The following is a 24,930-nucleotide window of genomic DNA, read 5'->3' as shown; positions in this document are numbered from 1 at the left end:
TGTAAAGCCAAGGGACATACATAGCAAAATATATTCAGGTTAACCAGAAGGCAACTGCATCCTCTCTAAAGGTACAGCGACTCACCAGTATCCCAACATCACTGAAAGCAGCTAAAAACCTGCTGTTACTATATGCATTGCTGGATTAAATTAATCAGTGACTGCTGTTGGTGCTTTGCAGGAACTAAGTTAAAAAGTGTGAAGCTCCAGCGCATTCATCTTACAGTTATTTTCAGCATTGACACCCAGCAGGGTCAGGTTGACTACTAATAGTTGGTGCAAATTGGTGGTGCAAAGCTGTGTGGAACATGTAGTTCTGTGTACGTTCAGCACTTTGAGTTTAAAACTAAAAATGATAAGGTCAAAATTGTGTAAAACATCTACTTCTGATTGTCCAATGGACACCTTACAAGGAGCATTAATTATCCTTTACTGGTGAATTGGTTGTCTTTATTATCACATATGATTATATTTGTATAAGTTTCTTTTTTATTTGGAACTTTATAAAAACCATATAAATAACAGGCTCTGTATTTTTTCTTTCTAGACTGTCCGGCACGGATTTCCATATCAGCCCACTGCTTTAGCTTTTGATCCAGTTCAGAAAATTTTGGCAATTGGGACACGAAATGGAGGAGTACGCATGTATCCTTTTGTTTTCACCATTATCTTTGCACTTTGTTACAGAACCATGTTCAAAGTTTAAGGTAAGAAGGCGTCTTATTTCCTATCATAAAGCTGCAGGATGTTGCAGCAGAACATGCGGTCATTGGAGACATATGTAAGGAACCAGCTGTCACTTTTGTGACCAGACATAAAAAATATTTATTTACTGGAACAAATATTAGCTGGTGCAGCCTTATTACTCCTAGTAAAGATTTTCTTTAAATTTCCCTGCATGATTTTGGTTATCTGACATGGGCCCAGATACACTTGTAATATTTTAGTTGATTAACTAAGTTTGCACCTGCTAGAGATTGTCATGCTGATTTTGGTTCATTTCTGCAACAATGTGCTAGTGACTGCGGTAGCAGTTGGGATCCAGGCTGAGAAGTACCTAAGGGTCTGTTTTGACAGACTTTTGTTCACATCAGAACTTCTTCTTCCCTTTTACAAGTCAATAGGAATTCAAAGCCAGTTTCATGTAAGTTAATGCAGCTTTGAAATAGATCAACACAGGTCAGAAGGAGGTGAACTGCAGGTCTAATGCACCTGTCAGCGAAGACTGCACAATCCAAGAAGCTTCTCAAATGCAAAAATAATGCTTCTAAAGACAAAATGCATTTCCCTATAGACACAACCACAAAATGAGCGGTCGCCCTAAAAGCCTAAACCTGGTAGGTTGTAGGGGCAATTTGTAGGGACAACGTGTGACATCATGTCTCTTTTGTGTATACGAACCGCAGTTTGTGACATTCTGTATTTCAGGACAATTGTGGCCTTGGCAGCAATGCAGGAAATTAAACTGGACTCTAACGGTTTATTAACTTTAATTGCCTTTTAATGTATTAATTGGTCTTTTTAGTGTTTGTTGTTTCATCTGTAAATATATAGGTTGGGAAATTAATTTGATTTAGCTAGAAAAGATGGCTGGGAGGGGGGAGCGAATGTTTTCAGCTGCAGATAATTGCAGTCTGGGCTGATCTACAAATTAAATATAGCACCCTTTATGGAGAAAAACACAGTGCACAAATCATATTCTGCATCATTTTACCACAACAAAAGTTTTCATCATTACCTTATAAGTGGATAATTTGTTTTCTACTATTTAGACTCATTTCAGTATTTTATTAAAAGTCTTTGATTACATGAATTCATCATTACTTTTATGTTCATTGATTAAAAAAAGAAGAAACAGCCCAGTACAAAAAAATAAGTCCTATGTTACAGTAGATGTAAACCCAGTCACTAAAATCTAGAAGTTTATGCTATTTCAGAGGCCATGTCTAATCTTTTCCAATTTGCGTCTTTCGTTAATATATTAAAATAAAATAAAGAAGATCCGCTAAACTGCACCTCCATTTCTCATTTGAGGAAAAGGGTTAACAATTGCTGTTCTCTTGCATGTAAGGGAGGAGTGCCAGTTTATACATGAGCCAGAAATATACAGGTTTTCATGATGTAACCCAGTGTAACTTGTTATTTATATCTAAGTCTTTCCATTGTTGATGGGATGCAGATCAAGCAGAGCAAAGCGGCATTGGGGTTCATGACAATGATTTATTCTCTGCTGTTTTGTAATTTGTCTTTTTTTCTACAGCATTCATAGCATTATATACATTAGAGAGAGTGTGTTTTATTGTCTGAATGTTCTAAGTTTGACTTCTCCTTTAAAGCTGTTCATGAAGTAATGCGCTTCCTCTTCTGCTAGGTTGGAAGGTTTCCATCGGTGATGTCACCAGTCTGTGCCCATCTGGTAATGCCTTAAAATCTCCCACATATCAAATCTGCTGCTAGCAAACTAAGACAAGGAAAATATCTAGTTGTTTTTATTCACCATAGCCTCACATGCTTCTTATACTATACAGATAACTTTTAATGCACACTGATTTGTGCTACCTACAGATTCCTAATAGAAAAATCATTGGATGTATAGAACTGGCTTGTCCGGCATACTTTATGTGGGCTTCAGCTTGCAGTAATCATTTAACTCATCTAATTAAAAGAAAAGATGACTTCACAGTCATGTGTCATGTGACTGTGCTACCTGGAGCGGTCAAGGAGGCTCCTTTGAGGCCAGAACTTAATAATGGAAAAGATGACATTACAATCAGGTGGCTGTACTCTGCTACCTGGAGCGCTCAAGGAGGCTCTTTTGAGACTGGCAATCTGTAAAATAAAAGATGACATTACAGTCATGTGACTGTATTCTGCAATCTGGGGAAGCCATGGAGGCTCCTTTGAGGCGGACACTTAATAATAGAAATTATGACATCACAGTCATGTGACCGTACTCTGCTACCCAAAGCAGCCAAGGGGTCCCTTTTGAGGCCGGTACTTAATAATAAAAAAGATGACATCACAGTCATGTGACTGTGCTCTGCCACCTGTGGCAGTCAAGGAGGCTCCTTCGAGGCCGGCACTCACTAACAAAAAAAATTACATCACAGTCATGTAATTGTACTGTGCTACCCAAAGCAGCCAAGGGGTCTCTTTTGAGTCTCTTTTTGAGTCACTGTACTCTGCCACCTGTGAAATAGTTGTGAGTGAACAGACCATTTAAATAGCTATTTAAATAAAAGCTAAGCATGTACTCTTTTCACTAACCCAAATGTGACTGGTGAAACTAGTGGCTCTGGGGTTTCTAAAACTGCCAGTAATGGTAAGAGGTGGATGAACAGAGAGTCTCCAGGCTCTGTTATCATTAGATACACTCTATTAAATCTAGTTCAGGAGAGGAAACAATTCCACTTTGCTAACGTTTCCTCTTAACCTGCCAATTCATGTAGCTGTTTGCCCTAGTTGTTTCTTTGCTATTACATGTGTCTGTTGTAATTTCATCCTTTGTGACTCCCCTGTGTGCAGCCGGTGTGTTACCCAGCAATGGCAGAGCACCGTAGTGGGGACACCACCGGTGTGGTGTTGCTTTAACTGCCTCCTCTTGTGGCATCTCAGGAGATGTAATGATGGTAATACTCCGGACCTCTTTCTCTTGAGGAAGCCAAGGGAGCTTCTGTGAAATGTGAAGAGCAAACTGTAAACAAGCTACATAGAATTAGGAAACTAACAATGTCTAGAACAATGATACACAGAGCGAGGATTGCAGAGAGGTCACTGATATCCTCACAGCCCCTCTGACGTGAACAAAAATAATCCGATCAGTAAGATGAAGCTCCTAATGTAAACAGTTGGATGCTAGCCATGTAGCCAGTGATTTTTTTTGCAGTTTTATTTAGATATGTTTGAGATCAGATCGTCGCTTTGTCAATCTATTTTCTCTTCCTCATTATTGCAGCACATCTGACTGACACCTTGTACAGTTTCTTCCTTCTTCCAGCTTTGCTTTGGACTGCAAGAGGCTAAAATTTGGTCAACTTTAGGTGTATAGATTGCTTGCATTAAAAATACATTTAACTGCATACTATTTATTATGTATGTATTAGTTTCATACTCTATATGTTGGACTGGAGTCAAAGTGAAATTAAAGTTCTACTTTAAAAATTGCCCAACAAGCGGGTGAATATTATAGAAAGGGACAGGCGATGTCCCTTCTGCAATAAACATTGTTACCTGCTTGATTGCGACCCAGCTGCATGCACAGCTCAGTGTTGGTTGCCTGGATATCAGCTATCTCGGCTTCCTGTGAGGATGCAAGGACTGAATGAACCCCCACTCCTGCGCAGGAGTCACACCATCCTGGCCTGGCCAATCAAGATGAGCGAAAATCAGAATGCAGAAGAGAGGAAGAAAAAGATTGTGGCACATAGAACCGTGTTGGTAAATATTCAGTGGGTTTAGTCCCACCTTAAACAGTATAATTATATAGTAAATACCCTATCACAACTGTGTACACTACAGTTCCCCTTTAATGAGAAAGGGTTTAAGTTATTTGAATGCATATAAAGGTGATTATATTACAATAAATGATCTCATCAACAAATCCCAAGACACAACACCACAAAAAGAAACTAAATAAATAATAACTAGACCATTAAAAGTTTAAAAAAAAATGAAGCTTTTGTTGCAAATCTTGCCTTCAGTCTGGGACTGCCCCCCACAGTACTTTCTTCTGCCACTAGATGTCCTCAGTTTGGTTTTGTTTTTTGCAATAAATGACAAACAGCCTCATTCAATGCACCTAAATTCAGAGTACTTTTTTCTTAAACAGCACTCACACATCATTATGAACGCAGGTCCAAACAGGACTGCCCACTGCCGGACTCAAACATAAAAAAAATAATAATTAGGCCCGCTTTACCTGGACATCATGGACACAGGCTTCTAGCCCTTCTATTGCAGGGCAGTTTTATTTATTTAGGTACCTATCAGGGCCTTTTTAAAGCATTTGTAACCTTATCAATAACTATTATTATTTGCAACAATTTGGTATGCCATTAGGCATGTTACATCTGTTTGATAAGTGCAAACAGTATCTGTTGATTCTGCCAGATAACTTGGGAGTGGGTAGGTGTTTTGTAGTAAATCGGAAATGATCACTTTCCGACAAGAAGTGTGTTACAAAGAGAACCACCAGGTCAGGAATACAGCTTGCAAAAAAAGAAAATATATGCAGCCTCCACAAAAAAGTATTTACAAGGACAGGAACGCTGCAATATATGTGATTTTTGCTCTTGGGTTTGGATACACTTTATTGAAAGGTATAGGGGCACATGTAATACGACATTGCACTGTGTACTGTAAGAAAATAACAAGTGTTGAGTGCTGTTGTGCAGGTAGATGTATTGCTGCAACATAGGTAATTGTGCAGGAAGGGAAGATACTTGGGAATGGTGCTGGGATTTAATCAGACATGTGGTCTGCAGTGTACAGGGTGGAATGTTGCAGCTGCTTCTATTAGTAATCATATCACGCACTGGGTGCAGTGCAGATCAAGCTCTCCCTCCTACCTAATCCTGCAATAATGATTTTTTTTTCTATCACCTCTAAGCAAGCACCTTTACTAAAAGCAACATGGCAAAACTTCACTGTCTGAGCTCTCCAGATCCAAGTATCTTTTAACCATTTGTGAGCAGTGGGGTTAATAAACAAATGGAGGAACCATACACATTCTCTTCCATGGAGTTCATAAAAGTGCTCTATTGCTGTAAAATACATTGGTCATAAATTTATGGCTGTATATAAAAGCACTGGACAAAGTCATTTGATGGATGAAGCAAGTATCTGTGGTTACATGTGTGGCAGTTAATCTTTGTTGTATTTATTATCAAATATTTGGTATGAAAATCCCCCTATTTACCAATTGGGTAATAAAGGCACACAAGGCCTAAAGCAAAACCTTTAGATCAGGGGTCTCAAACTCAAATACACAGTGGGTCAAAATTAAAAACTTGAAACTGAAATAACACCGCTACTATAGTTTCCTGCATCAATACAACAGTCCAATGCGGGGCTTAATGTTATAAGTGGCTGGAACTCCCTCTTCACTGAAGTAGCACCGCCAACACAATAACAGTCCAATGGGGGGCACGCATAGGCAGAGAGCCCGCTGGTCTATGGATGCGAGTGATGCAGGGAATTGTAGTAGCGGCGCTATTTCAATGCAGTGGTGTGCCAGCTCCAATTCTTATTTAGGATTCCCTTGGGGACCAAAAAAAGGACATTGCAGGCCACATCTGGCCCTCAGGCCAGAGTTTGACACCCGTGCTTTAGATGTATACAAGGTTTGCAGCTTAAATTTGCAGAGTCCTAGAGCTTCATCAAGGAATATATCATGCACGCCAAAACTCTTACAACTATGTATGGTACATGGGCAAAGGCATGGTGACACCTTTCCAAATGATGGGGTTAAGGTGTTTCCAGTTTTGAGCATGCTACGTCTACAGCATACATAAACAATTGTTCTCTTCCAGCCAGTGGTTGGAACAATTTGGTGAAGTTCTTTTTCTGTTCCTTCTTGATTGTTTTTCTGTGTACAAAGCCAGCCAGCCAAGGGAAGCAAATTTTGAGCCAGGTCTTCTCATTCAACATCAGTATCCGACCACAAATGGGTACACATACCCATAGGGACCCTACTGTAAAGGATGTTTCAGCCACAAATGGGGACAAATCCATGATAATGGCCATGGTTTGGGAATGGGATGTCCAACAAGCTCACATAGGTGTCATAGTCAGGTTTCCACATCTAATTATGAACTTGAATCTTGGAACTCAAGTGTCCTGCACAGAGCCCTGATCTCAACCCTACTGAACACTTTTGGTGTGAAATGGAATGTCAATTGTGAGTCTGATTTTCTCATCCAACATTACAACCTGAACCCACAAATGTTTCTTTATTTAAATGGGCACAGATTCCCCAGAAGCATTTTAAAATCTTATGAGGAGGAGACTGTTAAAGTCACACATTTCACCTTTGGACTGGATGCTCAGCCAATAGGTAGAATGGTCCAGTGCCACAAACATTTGCCCGTGTGGAGTAGTGGTTCAATATAGTCGTCTGCACACTTGTTTTTAATGGAGGAAAAATGTTCACTCCTAGTTATTTGTCAGATACAGAAAGACTGATGGTAAAAGAGTCTGTAGTAAGAAAATTATCACAAGAACCAACCAGATTTATTCCTAATTCAGACAGCTGAAGTTGAAGACACATCAAACAGAAAGGAGTTTATGCATCTGTAATCAGAGGGGTGCAAATCCATCCACATTGTATAATAATAACAGACTCACTTTAGGTCTCATATATATATGTTGCAGTTTTATAAATAGGGTACTATTCCTGATCTTTAAAGTGTAAGTAAAGTTCTGCTTTCAGAATTGAGATTAATCAGTGCACAGGAGTTATGTCATCCCAGCGCAGCCACTCAGGATGGCTCAAGATCAAGAAAGTAAGAGGAGAGGGACAAAGATGGCAACACCTGTTATAGAAAGGGACAGGTGAGTGCTAATAATAAATCGCGATCAGGCAGGTAGGATCATTTTACAGAAGAGACATTGCCTGTTTTTTCTGCAATAAAGAATCTGCCTGGTCGCAATTTTTTAATCATTGGGTTTGATTCTGCTTTAATATGATGATGGTAGTTGGTTTCATTAGAAGATATTGGTTTAAAGTAGGAAATTAATTATACAAGTGCGGGTTGTTTCCATGTTTGTCTAGAGTCAACATAATAAATTAATGCTGAACTCCACATATCAAAGACACAGCTTTATTTAGTTCTGTATTCATTAATACATCATTCAATAAAATGTATTTTAGATGCAGGCAAAGCAAGAATAGGAATTTGACTACTTAGGAATTGAAATAGGAATTGACCACTTTCTTGTGCTTATTTTATGGGAGCATTGAGGAGAAGATATTGACATGCATTCATGAGTGTTTGCTGAAACGTTTTAGTAAGCAATTGCAATATGTTTGCAGTTCTCTTGCCAGTTGTCACAAAGGATTATGGGTCCATCTCTGCATTGTACCTGCTTTGCAGACACTGGGGTGCTTTTGGAAAGCATTCCAATTTAAGTCTATTGAAGCGGTTCTGCGCCTGATGCTACATGTATCATCTCAACAACTTCAATGCAACGGTACATCTGCAAACACAGGCAGAAAAGTAGGTATTATATATATTTATATATCAGCCTCCTAACTATAGCAGAATGAAGGAGCACAAGGAGCCAGTCAGTTGATTTGCAATGCTAACACACTAACAAGAAACATGTAGAGGAAAAGATTGCAGAGTGACAGAGAGATGAGCTCACCACTGTGCTACTTCTACTTCAGTATCCATTCACAGGCTGTTGGGTTGGGGAGGACATGACAATCTTGGCTCGCAGGAAGTGTATTGAATGGTTCTGGCCATCAGTCAGCCTAGAATATTGAGGAAATCTATAGACAGAATTGATTTACTTCAAAGGACGAATAAACATTGAAGGTGAGTATTTCTGAGAAACTTTTAGCAGCTGTAAACACTTAAGGAACATTCCACTTTTATTGCAGTTGACTCATCTAACCTTCCAAGGAGGTATTTGTGGTCTGTCATCATGTCTGCTATCACCTGCTTTAGTCATTCTTATATTCATTGTATAGGGGGTATTGTCTGAGAAGTTGCAGTTTATTTCTGTTTCCATAGAAGAGTGTTATTATTTACTTATGAAAAGGTTAGGAGAGCAGCATTATTCAGTGATTTGTGCCGGCATATTCAATTTTCTGTACAAACAGATGAGCAGGCATTTTTAGCAATTTCCTGCATACAGATGGATATTCTGTTCTTTTTCATGGAAAATAGGAGAAATAATTACATTCACTCAATTATGCTCTGTAGCATGTGAAGGCTTTTGTCATAGCACTTTACCATTAACCTTTAAAGTAACACATGCCTACTTTATTTGGGTTTTCATGTAGGGACTAATTAGAATTACCCTGCTTATAAAGTCAGATTGGGAGCCTGCTTTCTTTTTCTAACCTACTAATACAAATTTGGGGTGATATTGATATGATAGGGGCAGAATATTGTATTCTAATTTATATTTTGCATTTACATATAGTTATCCAAATTCAAGCATGCCAGCTTTCTGGAGCCTTAGCCTTTAGTTGTTGTGCTAAATTTATTTAATAAAGAGTCATTGCCCATTCAGGGCAAGGCTCCTCCACTACTTTGTAGTCATTCAGCTCTCTGCTGGCACTAGCTGCTACCAAAATACTTGGTGTTGACTAGTATTGAAATTTTAGAGGTACCATTGATGTCACCCCTGTATTATTTTAGTACTGTAAAGAACATCAGTAAATGGGGACTTCCCTTTGTAAAGCTGGTCATTCCTTCCTACTGCTTCTTCTTTTGCAGAGCTTTAAATTAGAGCTGATTCAGCAGCATTTTGTGACACGAATGTTTACTGTTGTGAAAGCCGCACTAGCAAAGGTCTACAAGAGTTGAATGTGCAAAAGACATTTTTTTCCCACTAACACCATTGTAAGCAGCCTAAATTACATATTGCCAACTAATGAACTATGCAATAAATTCTCCTGATAATTGCACTCTGTTTATTACATACTTCTTACCTTTTCTCTCTGTACATGCTCTTTAACCCTGCCCTCTGTACATTACTTACCCCTGACACCTGCTTTCCTTTATGTTACATTCTAATTAACACGGAATGTTACATACTCCTGCATTTTGTACATGACATACTCCTAAATCACATACAAGAAGTCTGAATTACATATTGCTAAGCACTGCACTCTGCATTACATACTCCTGATTACCCTGCACTCAGTATATTACATACTTCTAACCCTTCTCTTTTTTATGTTACACACATTAATTTACTCCCAACATGGAATGGTACATACTCTTGTGGTCTCACAGTCTCCTGACCCCTGCATTCCCTACATTTACATACTCCTGACCTTTCTACTCGAAAGATGCTTTAAATAATCCTGACATTTTTACTCTGTAAGTCAGCGGTCACTAACCAGTAACCAACATTTTGGTGGTCCACAGAAAACTTTGGACATTATTTGCAATTTTTATGTTTTAATATTAATAAAACAAAAATAATATTCCAATAAATTCTTATATTCTAAATGTCAATTTTCGCCTTTATATTGCACTTAATTTACAAACTGTACTAGAGACGGAAAAACAAGTGAGGCGCAGCGTGACGTCAGTGTAGTGTTAAATTGTATGAGGCGAACGTTGCCGAGCCGTACGCTTCAGTATTGTTTCCACCATTACAACAGTCACCCCGCTCCGCCAATACCAATTCTCATCTGATTGTTTTATTTTATTTGTTTATTTCTGGGATAATCTTTTAGGTAAGTGTGACATTAACTGTGTATTTTCTTTACCTGTTATATTTAATGGCATCAAATAGTTTGACTTTGATAACTATCATTTCTTGTTTGATTTTAGATTTGAATGAAATAAACCCATAATGAGTGGGAAAAAGCAAATTAAAATTTTGCATTTTTTTTTATTAATACCAAAGATAATGGAACTAATGATAATAGTAACAATAGTAATACTTCACTTAACCGTGAGCTGACCAATGAATCAGAGCCTCCACAGTCCTCGTCAGCATCATTAGGAAGATCATTATTTTACAAATGTATTTATCTTTTTAAAAAAATCATATTAATGGTCCGTAGGATTTAAAAGTCTGAATTTAGTGTTCCGTGAGGTCCGAAAGGTTGGCAACCCCTGGTGTAAGTGATATAATCCTGACATCTGCACTGTGTACATAGCATGATCCTGACCACTGTGCTCTGTATATTATGTATTCCTGACCACTTCACACTGTACCTCTTATACTCTTTACCCCATCACATTGTATGTTATGTTACATAGTTAAACTCCTGAACTCTGTACATTATTATTATTATTATTATTAATAATATTAATAAACAGGATTTATATAGCACCAATATATTAGGCAGCACTTGCCAGTACCTACTTCTGCCCCGTGCACTCATGTACATATTCTACTCATGGCATCTCCTGCACCTCCTTCTTTTTGATTTCAGATTCACCTTACAAAGGGGGATATACGACTTTGGGGTTAAGTTAGCCAAACTCTCATTTGCTCCTACTGTAGTGGTGTCCACCATTCTTTGTATCCTTATCACTTCTCTGCCAAATTCGACATAACGTCTCGCGTTGGGTCTGTGCACTGATTTCTGGAGCGAGAACATCTGGATCTGCTGATGCATCAGAGTAATTCATAGTCGTTTCATTGCCAGGAGAACTCTGAGCTGCTATATAACAAGCTCTTTATATTAAAAGCAGAAGGAATATCTGCCTCGTACGTGTCGAGCCAGTGTCTTTGTCAGACTACAAAAGAACCAGCGTTACAAAAGATTAGTATTTTTCTTTTCTTTCTCTATCTAATCCAGTTACTGTGGGCCCTGCAGCTTTCATATGATGTCGGTTTCATGAAATGGAATAGGAAAAAACGTACCCTCCAACGTAATCTTATTACAGTTAAAAATGGCAAGCAATATTGTGAGTGAGTTCTGTTTGCATTTGTCTTATATGCTTCCAGCACAATTTACGCTCCCCAGCGCTGGTATAAATAATAGATGACAGCTGTATAGTCAGTGGCACTGTGCGTGTGACTGATTGTTACAGACAAATCCTTGTACACTTGGTGCCCCATTTAGTGCCGGACTTGACGTTTTTGCAATAGACATTATGCTGGAAAAGAAAGGCAGAAAAGAAAATGGGTACCAAGACTTTTAAAGACCAATCATTTTAAGTTTTATTGTCCTGTGGGACAGTGGAATAAATATAGCAGAAACATTACATCAGTTTTATTACTTGAAATCCAAGCTAACTATTGTGTTTTACCCAGGTAAATACCATCCATTACATAACATTAGGGATATGTTCACACTGGCCATTAGGTTGCTGTGTGTTCACTGCTTCCTTATGCCAGGGAACCGCTGCCTCTGGGGAGTTACTACATGTAGCTTCTCTCGGTGGCAAACCCATGCAGATTAAATAGGGATAGGGTGGTTCTTGTTTTGCTCACTGCCAATTGCCCTCAAATGTTCCGATTCTGGACCTTTAAAAACCAGCACTATGGTACAAGTGACCAAACGTCTAGCATGGTGCCAACGTCCGGGATCAAGAGGGTCAAAACCTGCGCTAAGACCTGTGGCAAAGCATTATTGTGGGTTCTCCTTAGAAAGCAGCCTCAGCCTGAGTAGAAAAGCCTGTCCACTACCGACATGCTGCCAAGATGGACCTTTGTCTCTCCGCAAGGTTCTGCCCTCTGCTAGGTCGGGGCTAGGGCTCCTCAATCTGAACAGAGTATAAGCGTTAACTCTAAGGAGAAACGATTGTGTTGTCCTATTAACATCAAACTGCAATAATACCATTACAGTAAAATGCTTTAAGATCAATGGTTGTTAACTTTTGTCAAGCTTGCTGCACAAAAGCTTTGGTTTTTCAAGTTTCCTTTAATTAGAACTACATGATGCACACATAAGTAGTAAACATTGCAAATATGGTAAACATTAATGAACTGCCAGGATAAGATCAAGTCACATGTGTGAACTGAAATTAGCAGTTTTTTTTTTTTTTGCAATTGATAAAATAGTGAATGAAATTGCATTTTTTAATGTCATGCAGAGCAAAAGATTTATTTGCACCATGCAGTTATATAGGTGATCTATCATCTATTGCTGATCAATACCTTCTATAGATGTGATTGATTGGTACTCAGGGAGACATGACCAAGCTGAAATAACTTTGCCATAACCTTCAGACTAACAGGAAGTACTGGGACATCACAGGAAATCTCCATCACTCTCTCACTTGGCCTGATTTATTAAAGCTCTCCAAGGCTAGAGAGGATACACTTTCATCAGTGAAGCTGAGTGATCCAGCAAACCTGGAACATATTTATTAATATGGGTGAGTTTCAAAGTCATTTGCTATTTGCTAGCAAATGTTTTAAATCCTGGACCAGATTCATTCCAGGTTTGCTGGATCACCCAGGTTCACTGATGAAAGTGTATCCTCTCGGGCCTTGGGGAGCTTTAATAAATCAGGCAATGTGTGCATAGTCTCAGTAATAGCGAGCTTATGGGTGGACTGGGTGGGCCGTGGTTGTCTCCAGCTTGAGGTCCGGAGTGCAGCAGGTTGCATGCTGAGCACTGACGGGCTGCATTTTGCACACCAGGACCCTAAATCAGGGGTCTGCAACCTGCGGCTCTGGAGCGGCATGCAGCTCTTCAGCCCCCTTGTTGTGGCTCCCTTCGGCTGCCGCGGGGAGATCTCTGATGGGGGATCCCCTTCCTCCCAAGACACTGCGGAGGAGGGGGATTCCCTATCCAGTGTTCTAATAAAAAAAAATCTACCAGTGAAATAAATCTGACACGGGGCGTGTACAAATGGGTGTGTACAATGACATCCCCCTCCTTTGAACCCCAATTCCTCTGGAATGGGGAGATGTACAAAAACAAAAATGTAGGTGCAAGTGGGGGAGACCTGTCACTAACACCCCCTAAAATGTAATCTTTAGGCTATCATCAGAACATAAAGAACTCTGCCCATCCAAAAAATCTACCGTTACACATTGCTGGAGGCACCTGAACCCCAAATTCTCTGGAACAGGAAGGGGGTACAGGTGAACAAAATTAGAGGTGCAAGTGGGGGACACCTGTGGCTAACACCTCCTAAAAACTCCACCCATCAAAAAACCCCTACCCTGTTACACATTGTTGAAGGCTTCTAGCACCTAAACCCCAATTTATCTGGAAACGGGGGTACAGGTGAAAAAAATCTGAGGTGCAAGTATTGGACACCTGTGGCTAACACCTCCTAAAAAATCATAAAAACTCCGCCTATCAAAATAATCTACCCTGTTACACATTGCTGGAAGCATCTAGCATCTGAACCCCAATTTCTCTGGAACGGGGGGGAGGCGGTACAGGTGACCAAAAAAGAGGTGCAAGTGGGGGACACTTATAGCTAACACCACCTACAATTGAATCGCTAAGGCATCGTCACAAAATAAAGAACTCTGCCCATCAAAAAAATCTACCCTGTTAGGTTAGAAGCCTCCAGCTAATGTAACAGGATGATACGTTAGAAGCTGGAGGCTTCTAGGGGCATAGTTCAGTGTTTAATTTATTTCAAAGTAGGCCTACACATGCACACTTGTTGTAACAGGTAAAATTAAAAAAATATTAAAACTTTTAAAAGTTTAAAAACTGTGTTATGTTTTGCGGCTCCAGACTATTTTTCTTTAGTGGAAGAGGAGGCAAAATGGCTCTTTTGATAGTAAAGGTTGCCTACCCCTGCCCTAAATTATAGGAGAGTGATGTTTCTTTGCAATCTTGCTACTATACAGCTTTATATACTTATCACACAATATTGTATTTTTAATATGTACATTCTTTGATCTGTAATACTTACTCCACATACACTGTGCACCATGGGTGAGTTTCAAGCTGTATGAATCATTTATAACAATAGTTAATGACAATTATAAATAGAACTTTCTAAATTCATTGTAAATCTACATTAGATTAAAATGATGTCATAAAAATTTTACTGTCACATTTCAAAATTTAATTTTATTAAAACATAATGAAAAAGTGTAATAAGGGGTACAAGGTGAGTCCTCCGGGTCCCTTCCTTCATCAGTCTCATGTTGTGACATCGCTTTTCCATGAATTCCAAATTTTCACGGAATAATTTTTTTAAATCCCTAATGTGTTTGTTAATTTCATGTTAACCCAGATGCAATTTGCTTCACTCTTCAGCTGTGAAGGCTTTTTTTTTAAAGCTGGACTCCAGGCGGATATAAATGAAACAAGTTAGTTTAGACTGTTAATATTTTTTCATCCCTGTTTTGTTAATTTCCACCTCATCAACTATAATTTTAAATATAAAACCTTTTCATTCTCAGTATGTACCTTATTCTTTGAAAAAACATTATTGTTGATTCAGTGATGATTCATTTCACTGTTCAATTCATATATTTTCTGTACAAATCATCATCATCAGCTGGTGGAAGGAGCCAGCAGGGTGCTGTATATAGCTTCCTGAAAACACCACAGCACCAGGTATCTTGCAGCATGTCCTAGGTAACTCCAACATGTGAGCCTGGGTCTCCTGGATTTAAAGAATTGAAATCCAATGTGCAGGACAGGGACAGCCTAGGTGGGTAGAGAGGGGCCAAATGATTCTGGATACCCTCCAGCCAGAAAACGAGGTGTCTCTATCTGGCATGCTGCAGGTTCTATCTGACACCATAACAAACAACTGTGTGCAGTGAAATTGGAAAAAAAACACTTTTAGTACAGAGAAGAAGCCTGGTAAACCAAGGAGGACTACATGGAATTACTTTAATGTAGCTTTTTATTCATTAATAACTCATTAAATAAGTTGTTTTTAAATGCATGCAGTGCAAGTCTCTGAATTTATTTCACTCTTGCATGTAGCTAAGTTTCAAGCCATCACACCCTTGAATCTTGCCCATTTGTCTTCACATTGCAATAGAGTCCTGTTAGTCCATTAGGTACGTAAAGTAAATCTAAACCTGGCAATATCCACCTTTACCCCTATTGTCTCGTAGGGTGCTTCATCTTCTCCTTTCCCCTCTTCCTGTCGACAATCTTCAATCATCTTGATTGGCCAGGCTTAGATGACATAACTCCAATGTATAGCAGCTCAACTGTTATGCCTGGAGCGATCAGACAGGTAGGAGAGATTTTTGCAGAAGGGACATCGCCTGTCCCTTTATGCAACAATGACCGGCCTGATCATGGAAACTTAAAAGTGGAACTTTAGTTCTGGTTTTACTGGGTATGTAGCTTTGCTGCAATTGTATTTTAAAAATATTTTTACTGGCTGGATACCGGCACTATTGCACCCTTTGTGTAAAATATTTTTACACAAAGGGTGCAATAGTGCCGGTCTCCAACTGTCCAATACTTTGCTTGAACAGTGCTCAGTCAGCATTGTTGATTGGAGCACCGTGCAGCAGCAGTCTGACTCTCCAGTGTGCTGACAACACAGGCGACTTTCATAGGTCAAATGTCTTAACTTCCTAGAAATGTTCTAGTACTCCTTACACACTGAAAATCACACCATAGGTCTGATATATTAAATAAAATTAGTAAAAAACATTTACCAATAAATTATTACCTTGCAAGGGATATTCCACTTACCCTACTAAATGTGGGCAAAATGCACTTTGCCAAATCACATGCAAGGCTGAATCAAGGAGAGCGTTGTCTAATTTACTAAACTCTGTAAAGTAGATAATTCACTTTGGTACGTGAAGAGTTTATATTCCTATAGATATCAACTCCAATACCTTATAAATTGTTAACCCTAACTATAATGCATTGGAGTGTTTTCCTTGTTTCAGGCACTGGGGAACAGAAGGGGAGGTGGTTGGCCACTTAAAGGTGTCTGTAAGCAAGCCAAAACAAAGCAATAGAAATGCTTATTCCTCAGTCCATTGAGAGCTTTGGAGGTCATGTGACCAGATGCAGAATAGTGATGAAATAATTTGACTAAGAAGGAATGTGAAAAGTGAATGAACACAATTCCTTTTTATGCAGGCCAGACAATTCCTAGTTATATAAACTCATCTGTGTTTTTAGCTTTTACTCTGTGCTCTTCTTTAGCTCTAGAAAACAACATAAGGTGATTGAATTATGTGTGTGACTTGGCTCTGTGTTCCATCAGAAAGCCGTCCAGATAATCCGTGCCAAGTTGAAGTTCTGATGACTCATGTGCTTGTTTCATATTTGCCTGGTCACGGCGAGGCCTCTTTTGGCGCATTTCACCCTCGATGTGATGCCAGGGCTGAATCTAAGAGTAAATATTATCATTGTATGGAAGCCCCCTCCCATCCATAATATGTTTCTTGATAACACACCAATCACCAGCAGCGATCCCTGAATATCATGTGAACTGAGCTAATATCAGTCCCCAAATACACTATTGTGGTTTGCAGGACTCTGGAGGTGATTCAGCTATTCACCAATTCAGCTACATTGGTCACATTATTAATCATTGCCCAGTAAATTTAAATCTTTATATTGTAGACATGGTCATATAGACTGCATAGGAGGGAGGTTTTTATTGTTCTATTTCTAAATATTACAAAGTTTGCAGAGTTAGGGCAAGTCCATCCAGCAAGTCACTGGTGCTATTAATCACATATTTGGTGTTGATGTAAGGTGGGGTAGGGGACTGCAGTGTATGAAGTAGTTATTTGTTTTGGATGACACCCCAGCAAAATCACTGGCCATTCAAACCTCCAACCTACCAAAAAGTGAATTTTAGGTTCAAATTTAGCTTGATGTACATGATGATGAAGAATTCAGGTCTGGGATGGTGGGAGCCCCTTATAATGGGTACAGCAGGAGCTCTGAGAAGGGATAGTGGAACCCTTCAATATGGGCAGAGCGAGTATAAAGCCTGAAAACTTTGCACAGGTATGGTAACAACACTTCATAATCGGAACAGCAAGTGTACAGACTCAGAAACTCACTAAAAGAATGAAGAGAATGTTCAGAAGTTTACCTGTTATTCATTTTGTCTTATGCCTGGACACATTAACAGTGAGATTGGCAGTCATAAGAACTCAGTTTTAGGGTGGTGGGAACCCCTTATAATGGGTACAGCAAGCCTACTGACCTGGAAACTATGCACCATATTATTATGCTGGAACATCTCATAATGGGTACAGTGGATGTGCAGACTCAGAAACTCACTAAAAGAAAGAAGTGAAAGTTCAGAAGTTTAACTGTTAAGCATCGACCAAAAATTGATGAACTGATACTTTGAATGGCATATGCTGTCAAAAGCTAATCTGGCATCTACCTGTTTATCTCTGGTCTATTTTTGCATTTGTGTTCACAGTTTGGGAAACTATGTATTACATAAAGCTTTGCACCACTGTATGGTATTTCAGAATCTTGTTACTCTGATGATTTTAGTAATATTTTCTATGGAGCAGTTTGCAGTATTCTTTGCAGATGCTTTTGCAGCTCACAACTTTGCTACGTAAACCCAGAGATAAACTTTTAGTGTATTGCTGCTCATTGATCTATTTTTTTTTTTGCTGTCTGATTTATTTTTGTTTTTTAATAAGCCCCAACAATTCCTTTCATGAGTGACAGCACTCACCAAGTGTCCTACAATACAGCGTTGGTGTTGTCACTCTGCTTTGCAACTTCAGGCTGCTGTGCAGACACATCACGTCCCTGCAAGCCAATTCTAATAATAGAAGGAGCAGGCAATTGAAAGTGGGGATTAAGGCAATGCTGTCAGTGGAATTGATGTGCTATTTCCTACCCACCACTCCAACCAGGGGATGCGTGGCAGCTCAGAAAATAGTCACATGGTTACAAAAAAAACAAAAACATTTATTTGTTATTATAAAGGTATTAGTGGTCAGTGAGAGTGCAACAAAAACCATTGGCAGGAAAAAAAAAAAAACACCTCATCTCTGATGATAGCTGGGAATAGGAAAGGTCTCCCAACCTCCAGCCCCCTGTTATTATTATTGGGTTACACTTACTTTGCAGGCTCCATGTCTCTAGCTGCTTCTCTTGAAAAATCACTCCTAGATTGTAAGCTCTTCGGGTCAGGGTCCTCTCCTTTTCCTGTGTCACTGTCTGCATCTGTCTGTCATTTGCAACCCCTATTTAATGTACAGCGCTGCGTAGTATGTTGGTACTATATAAATCTTATTTATTTTTATTAATAATAGCTGAAAGTTAATAAAATTGGTATGATGAGTTGATCAGCTGCTTAGTTCAATATTTCAATAATTGCCTGCCATATCCCCACAGTGTTGTAGAAATTCAAAATATGCAGAAAGAAAGGAGACTTATTTGGCACATGTATAAAATCAAATAAAAAACCCTTTTTTTTTAGAAAATATTAAAAAACCAATAAAAGATAATGTTATTTGTCCAAACATGCAAGAGAGCACGATCTGAACATCAATATTGCTCATAGATTGGACCATAGTATAACAAATTGTTCAACAGCTAACAGTATAGCATCTCACAACATTAGAGGGTGTCTCTAATTTGTTATTTGATTTTATACATGTGCCAAACAAGTCCCCTTTCTTTCTGCATATTTTGAATTTTTATTATTATTATTATTATTATTAATAATAACAATAATAATAATATTACAGGGACTATACATGCTATTGTCTGGATAGCCTTTCCTAGCTCCGGCTTTGATGCTGCATATAGTGTCCCCCAATGAGAAAACCCTTCATACACTTCCCTTTTATTGCTGTGGCGGTAATTGGCCCATAGGTTGAAGACCACTGTTTTTTACTATGGGTTTACTTTTGCTTTTGGAAACTTGCACACAACCTGATATTACCTAACTGCACTGGTGCTTTTGACATGCCTGGTATTTTCATTTCACGCTGAGCTGGTAGACTTTACCCCATACCATTCAAGAGAAGATGAAGTAGTGCAATGGATGTCTTGTTCACAAGACCGGCGCTGGTGCCTCAGATGAATGCCCCGAATGACTTGTGTGGCATCACACGATTTCACAAGAGATGCAAGACATTTCAAATAACCTCAGATTCTGATTCTGAAAAATGTTATCTAACAGCATAAAGAGAGCAGAGAATTGAAGGTTCTGATCTGAGGTGTCTCAGTAGACATCTGTGGATGCTTTATATAACACACAGCACTGACGGCACTATTAGGAAAAGGAGAAACTGCAGTAATTGTATCCCATGAGCCTCTCCTGCCACCATGGGAAGCTGAGGCATAAATGGATTGCAGTGTGACCAGAGCCTATAAAATGCTCTAGTAACATCACTTTCTGAATTTAGAGCTGGAGCAAGCCATTACACGCTGCACGCCAGATATGTGTCACTTTTCCAGATGAACGCTGCTCGCTTGCCTCCTTCTGCCAATCTGCTGCAAAATGCAGGCTTGCTGCTTTTCATTTAAAGAGAAACGTGAGAATATTTATTCTATTGAGAATATTTACTGTATTGAAATGTAATGCATAAAAGTACATTTCACTGCAGCTTTCATATTTTGATATGCTCAATCTTTTAATTTTATGACTGAAGTGGTGAAGACTTTGAAGCATAAAGGCAGCTTTGGGATTCTGGTTTATAATATACCAGGGGCCCTGCATTCATAGGATTTCTTTGCTTTCCTTATGTTAGCATGAGGTTCATCTCAAAACGATAAAGACCTAAAGTGAGAAAACATTTCCTGATAATTCTACCCTCCAGCCTTCCCTTTATTAGATTTGTCATCCAGTCTTCCTAATGTTAAACCTGCCTTCTCACATTCCCAATATTTAAGCTTTTTCTTCATTAAATCTGCCCTCCTGCCTTTCTAATGGTAAACCTGCCCTCTAGCCTTCCCAATATTAAATCTTCTCTCTAGCCTTTCCAATGTTAAACCTTCCTTCTTGCATTCCGAATATTTAGGCTTCTCTCTAGTCTTCCCTTCATTAAATGTGCCCTCCTGCCTTCCTATCTGTCTTGTACAGGTGTACAGGCTCTTCTCGTACTAAAATTGCTTACTTTGATATCACTGCATACTGTAGGCTTCTTACAATGTGCATAAGAAACTGCAGCAAGTCAGATGGAGCCCACCTCATTTCCTGATGGGACATCATCCAGTCCTTTCCTCGTCCTTACCTAGCAGGCTGTCCCTGGCCCACTCCTTTCATTCATTTGAATTCAGTTCTGTTAGTCATGGAGCCTCACACATGGACAACTTTTATGCGCATTCGGTTTTCCAAGGAATGCCCACCCCCCAAGACAAACACCCTGCCATCAAAACATATTGATTTTTGTATAACACTTCTTCCCTCAGGACCAGAGGGCTGCAGTAATATTTTCAGAAAGCTAAGAATGGCACCCAGTTGACTCCTTCCACCAGCCTTGATTTTCCCGTTATTCATATCAAGGTGAATCTATTAGTGTGATGTTATTGTTGACCAACAGCGAGGCTGAAGAGGTAGAAGGGGCATTGTCAAGCTTCACCTTCACTGCTAAAGTTGAGATTTGCATAAGTTATATGGGCAGCATGGTGGCTCAGTGGTTAGCTCCCTTGCCTTTGCAGCACTGGGTCCCAGGTTCAACTCTCAGCCAGCACACTATCTGCATGGAGTTTGCAGGTGCTCCCCATGTTTGTGTGGGTTTGCTGCAGGTTCTCCAGTTTACTCTCACTTTCCAAAAACATGCAGTTAGGTTAATTGGTTTCGTGACAAAACTGACCTTAGACTGTATTAATGACATAGGGCTATGGTAGGGACATTAGATTGTGAGCTCCTTTGAGGGACAGCTTGAGACATGACTATGGACTTTGTACAACTCTGCCTAATATGTTGGTGCTATATTAGAACTGTGTAATAATAATATATGCTTCCTATATCTCCAAATCTACTGCTTATTTGATATGTGATTTTCAATGGAGGTCACCTCAATTCATGGTGTTCAGGTTTGTGACAGGCGTGCTTTAACATGCAGCTTTAGAGCTTGCAATCAGCAACAGTCAGGAAAATTTGCAGCTTCTGAGTAAATGTTAATGAATATTAACATAAGATTGTCTGGAACAAATCTTTGTGGTCCTGTGACATCCATCCAGTTTTGGCTTTACACACAGGCACTAATATGTGCATTGCACAATCATTTACAGAGGTATTGTGTGAGATCCAACCCTGTAGTAGTATTAGCGTATCATATATATATAGCATAATATTATGTGGTATTATTATTAATATTAATAAACAGGATTTATATAGCGCCAACATATTATGCAGCACCGTACATTAAATAGGGGATGCAAATGACAGACAGACAGTGACACAGGAGGAGGAGAGCACCCTGCCCCGAAGAGCTTACAATCTATGTGTTGCCATTTCATTGGTTGGTGGCTCTTGTTTACTGTGGCCCAAACTCCTAATTTTTCTCTTTTGATCTTCTTCATAGTAGTTATGACCTTGCACTACACAACACAAGTATTTAAACATTTTGTTTCCATTATCAGTTCATTCACTAAGTTTTCTTGGTGTACTGACCGATTCTGTGCTGGAGGTTTTTGCCCCAGAATTTGGTAATCCAGCACCAGCATCTTCCAGCAGGTTGGGAATCACGGCTGTGACTGCATGGCCTGAAAACTCAAAGGCTTAAGCCTCATACAGCTGTTAGAATTTTGTTGCCCTACGCAGTCGTTCATGATGGCCTCTGGTGAAAATCTGTAATACAGCTATCTCCAGAGATTGCTTATTGATCTGCCATGTTGGAATGATAAATGACAGATTGCTATTGTATTGGGGAGGATACAGAGGACACCTTCCCCTAAAGCAGTCCCCCTCCCCTTTCCATGAAAAAGAACTGTGTTGTCTGTACAATGCTCAGCCATTCCTACAGCTATTGTAAACGATCATGAAAGATATATAAATATATTTCAAATCCAGCAAATGTAAAAAGTCTGCAAATTAATTCTTAAACTTATAAAACTTTCAAGCATGCAGACTGAAATTCAGAATGTCTCCTGTACTTCTTATCCTCAATCCCCACTATTGGAAATTAGGTAGTCACTCTCCATCTTTAGATCTGTTTTGCAGCATGCAGACCAATCCATTTCAAGGCTCATATAGAATCTGGGACATTGGGACTGATTTGACTCTCTGGAATGGTCTTCCTCATCCTATTCGGCTTGCTCCTACTTTCTGCTCATTTAAAAGAGCACTCAAAACCCATTTTTTCAAACTTGCCTACCCGTCTTCTTCTGTTTTTTGAAACCACCACTACTTCCCACCACTACATACCTCCCATCCTATTGTGTGTGAAATTCCCCCACCTACTAGATTGTAAGCTCTTCGGGGCAGGGTCCTCTCCTCCTGTATCACTGTCTGTATTAGTCTGAAATTCAGCCCCGGTATTGTGAACAAACTGCGTAATATGTTGGCGCTATATAAATCCTGTTTAATAATAATAATAATAATAATAATATTAAAGCTCTCCAGGGTGGGAGAGGATACACTTTAATCTGTGAAGCTGGGTGATCCAGCACACCTGGAATGGATCTGGTCCAGGATTGAAAACATTTGCTATCAGTATGAAATTAATAGTGAGATTTGTTTTTTTTATTTTTTTGTTTTTTATTATTTATTTTTTATTTTTGCAATTGTAGGTCTCTATATTCCTGATGAAGCAGACTGCGTTCCGTGAAACGCGTGATATATTATTAAGGTCTACAAGTGATATAGATATATAACTTTAATTCATTACTTTTTTATGGATTTTAACTGTTATAAATAAAAATTTTTATTATACTTTTACTATTGTAAAATTGTATGACATTATATTGTTTGCAACATTTGCTTTTAAAGTCCTGGAAGTTCCCAATTTTGTAGTTTGGATCTAATTAATAACACCAGCAAGTTATGAGCCCTGGCGTTACTTATCATTATCATATCTAAAGGTGACCCCCGTATTTTTTTTAAATCCATATCTTCCATTTTATTGTGCGTTACTGCAGAACATAAAATGATAAAAAAAAGCTCTAGTTTTAATTCGTTGAGCATCTGTTCATTTATTTTGCCATTTATACATTTCGTGTCTTAGGGCTGTAAGTGATTACTGTTCAATCCCAATACAGCGTGGATAAACTCTTGTTAATAAAAGTAGAATTAAATGACATGGCCTTGTACTTTCTTCCCAGACTCTAGTAATTATTGAATTTTCAGAATCTGTGCTGCGATCAGAAAAGGTTTGATTCTTATTTATAATTAAAATAAAACATGCAATGTGACTCACTTCCGAGCCTTTCAGAAGCAGAAACCGGGACCTATTATACAGGGTTTCAATTTCTTGATACAAAGCAGGGACCCTGTAAATGTGTCTGCTGCTTAGCTGTGGTGTCCCCCGCTCCCACAGATCAGCTGCTGGGCCATTAAAGGATAATCCTGCAGCTGATGCTAAATGAAATATAGGAAGAAATCATATCCGCTTTTTTACACTTTCTGTTTTGATGTGGGTAAAATATTTAACCCATGTCTCAACCCCATTAAATTGTGCTGTTCAAAGTAGCATTTAAATGTATATGAATGACACAACAAAAGATAGTAAAGTCCTAGAACTGTCCCTATTCAATATTTATTTTCAGCCACTAGATGTCCTCAGTCTTCCTCCTTTTGATAGCCTAACTTTTGCTGAGCCCAGGCTGTCACTGTTCAAACCCCAGCCTGCGATTGGACTCCATCACTTTGCTTTCTCCTATCAGCATGCATCTTGTTAGCACAACACTGGGTTTATATATATATATATATATATATATATATACACAGTGGTACCTTGGTATAAGTCATTAATACATTGCAGATCCTTGGACTTATACCAAACAAATTTTTCCCATAAGAAATAAAAGGAAAATGATTAATCCGTTCCCATAAAAAAATCCTAAAAAATCCTTGTTATCCGCATAATATACATTGATGGGGCTGTATGAAATAATTTAAACACTGCTTAATACTAAAATACATAAATACAAAAGCAATTAGATGAAATAAATGAAAATTTAACCTCACTTTACCTGCTGAGAAGAGTTGAGTGCCTACTACCGTGTTTCCCCGATGATAAGGCATCCCCATCAAATAAGCCACCCCCCGATTTTTGCTCAAACAATTAAAATAAAGCACGCCCACGCAAATAAGACATCCTCCTATACCTGATACTGTGTGCCTCTGTGTGACTCCTCGATGCTGGCTGCAGTGCAGAGTGAAACTGAAAGTAACTTCAAAGGACAAGCAAGCTGCTGATCCCTGCCCTAACAGAGTCTGTTAC

The 24,930-nt window shown here is 39.0% G+C and overlaps 1 protein-coding gene across 1 annotated transcript in view; it reads left to right on the top strand.

The window, feature by feature from the left end:
• The window catches only part of STXBP5L (syntaxin binding protein 5L), a 176,529-nt gene that overhangs the window by 24,736 nt on the left and 126,863 nt on the right, over positions 1-24,930 (top strand). The window contains exon 2 of the mRNA XM_072422851.1: positions 548-645. Coding sequence (XP_072278952.1) covers positions 548-645 — 98 coding nt within the window. The remainder of the gene's footprint in view (positions 1-547; positions 646-24,930) is intronic.

Source organism: Pyxicephalus adspersus, chromosome 1 (assembly GCF_032062135.1).
Source record: "Pyxicephalus adspersus chromosome 1, UCB_Pads_2.0, whole genome shotgun sequence".
In the NCBI taxonomy this organism is placed as follows: Eukaryota; Metazoa; Chordata; class Amphibia; order Anura; family Pyxicephalidae; genus Pyxicephalus; species Pyxicephalus adspersus.
The sequence above is the reverse complement of the archived record's forward strand: the minus strand, read 5'-3'. Positions and strand labels throughout refer to the sequence as shown.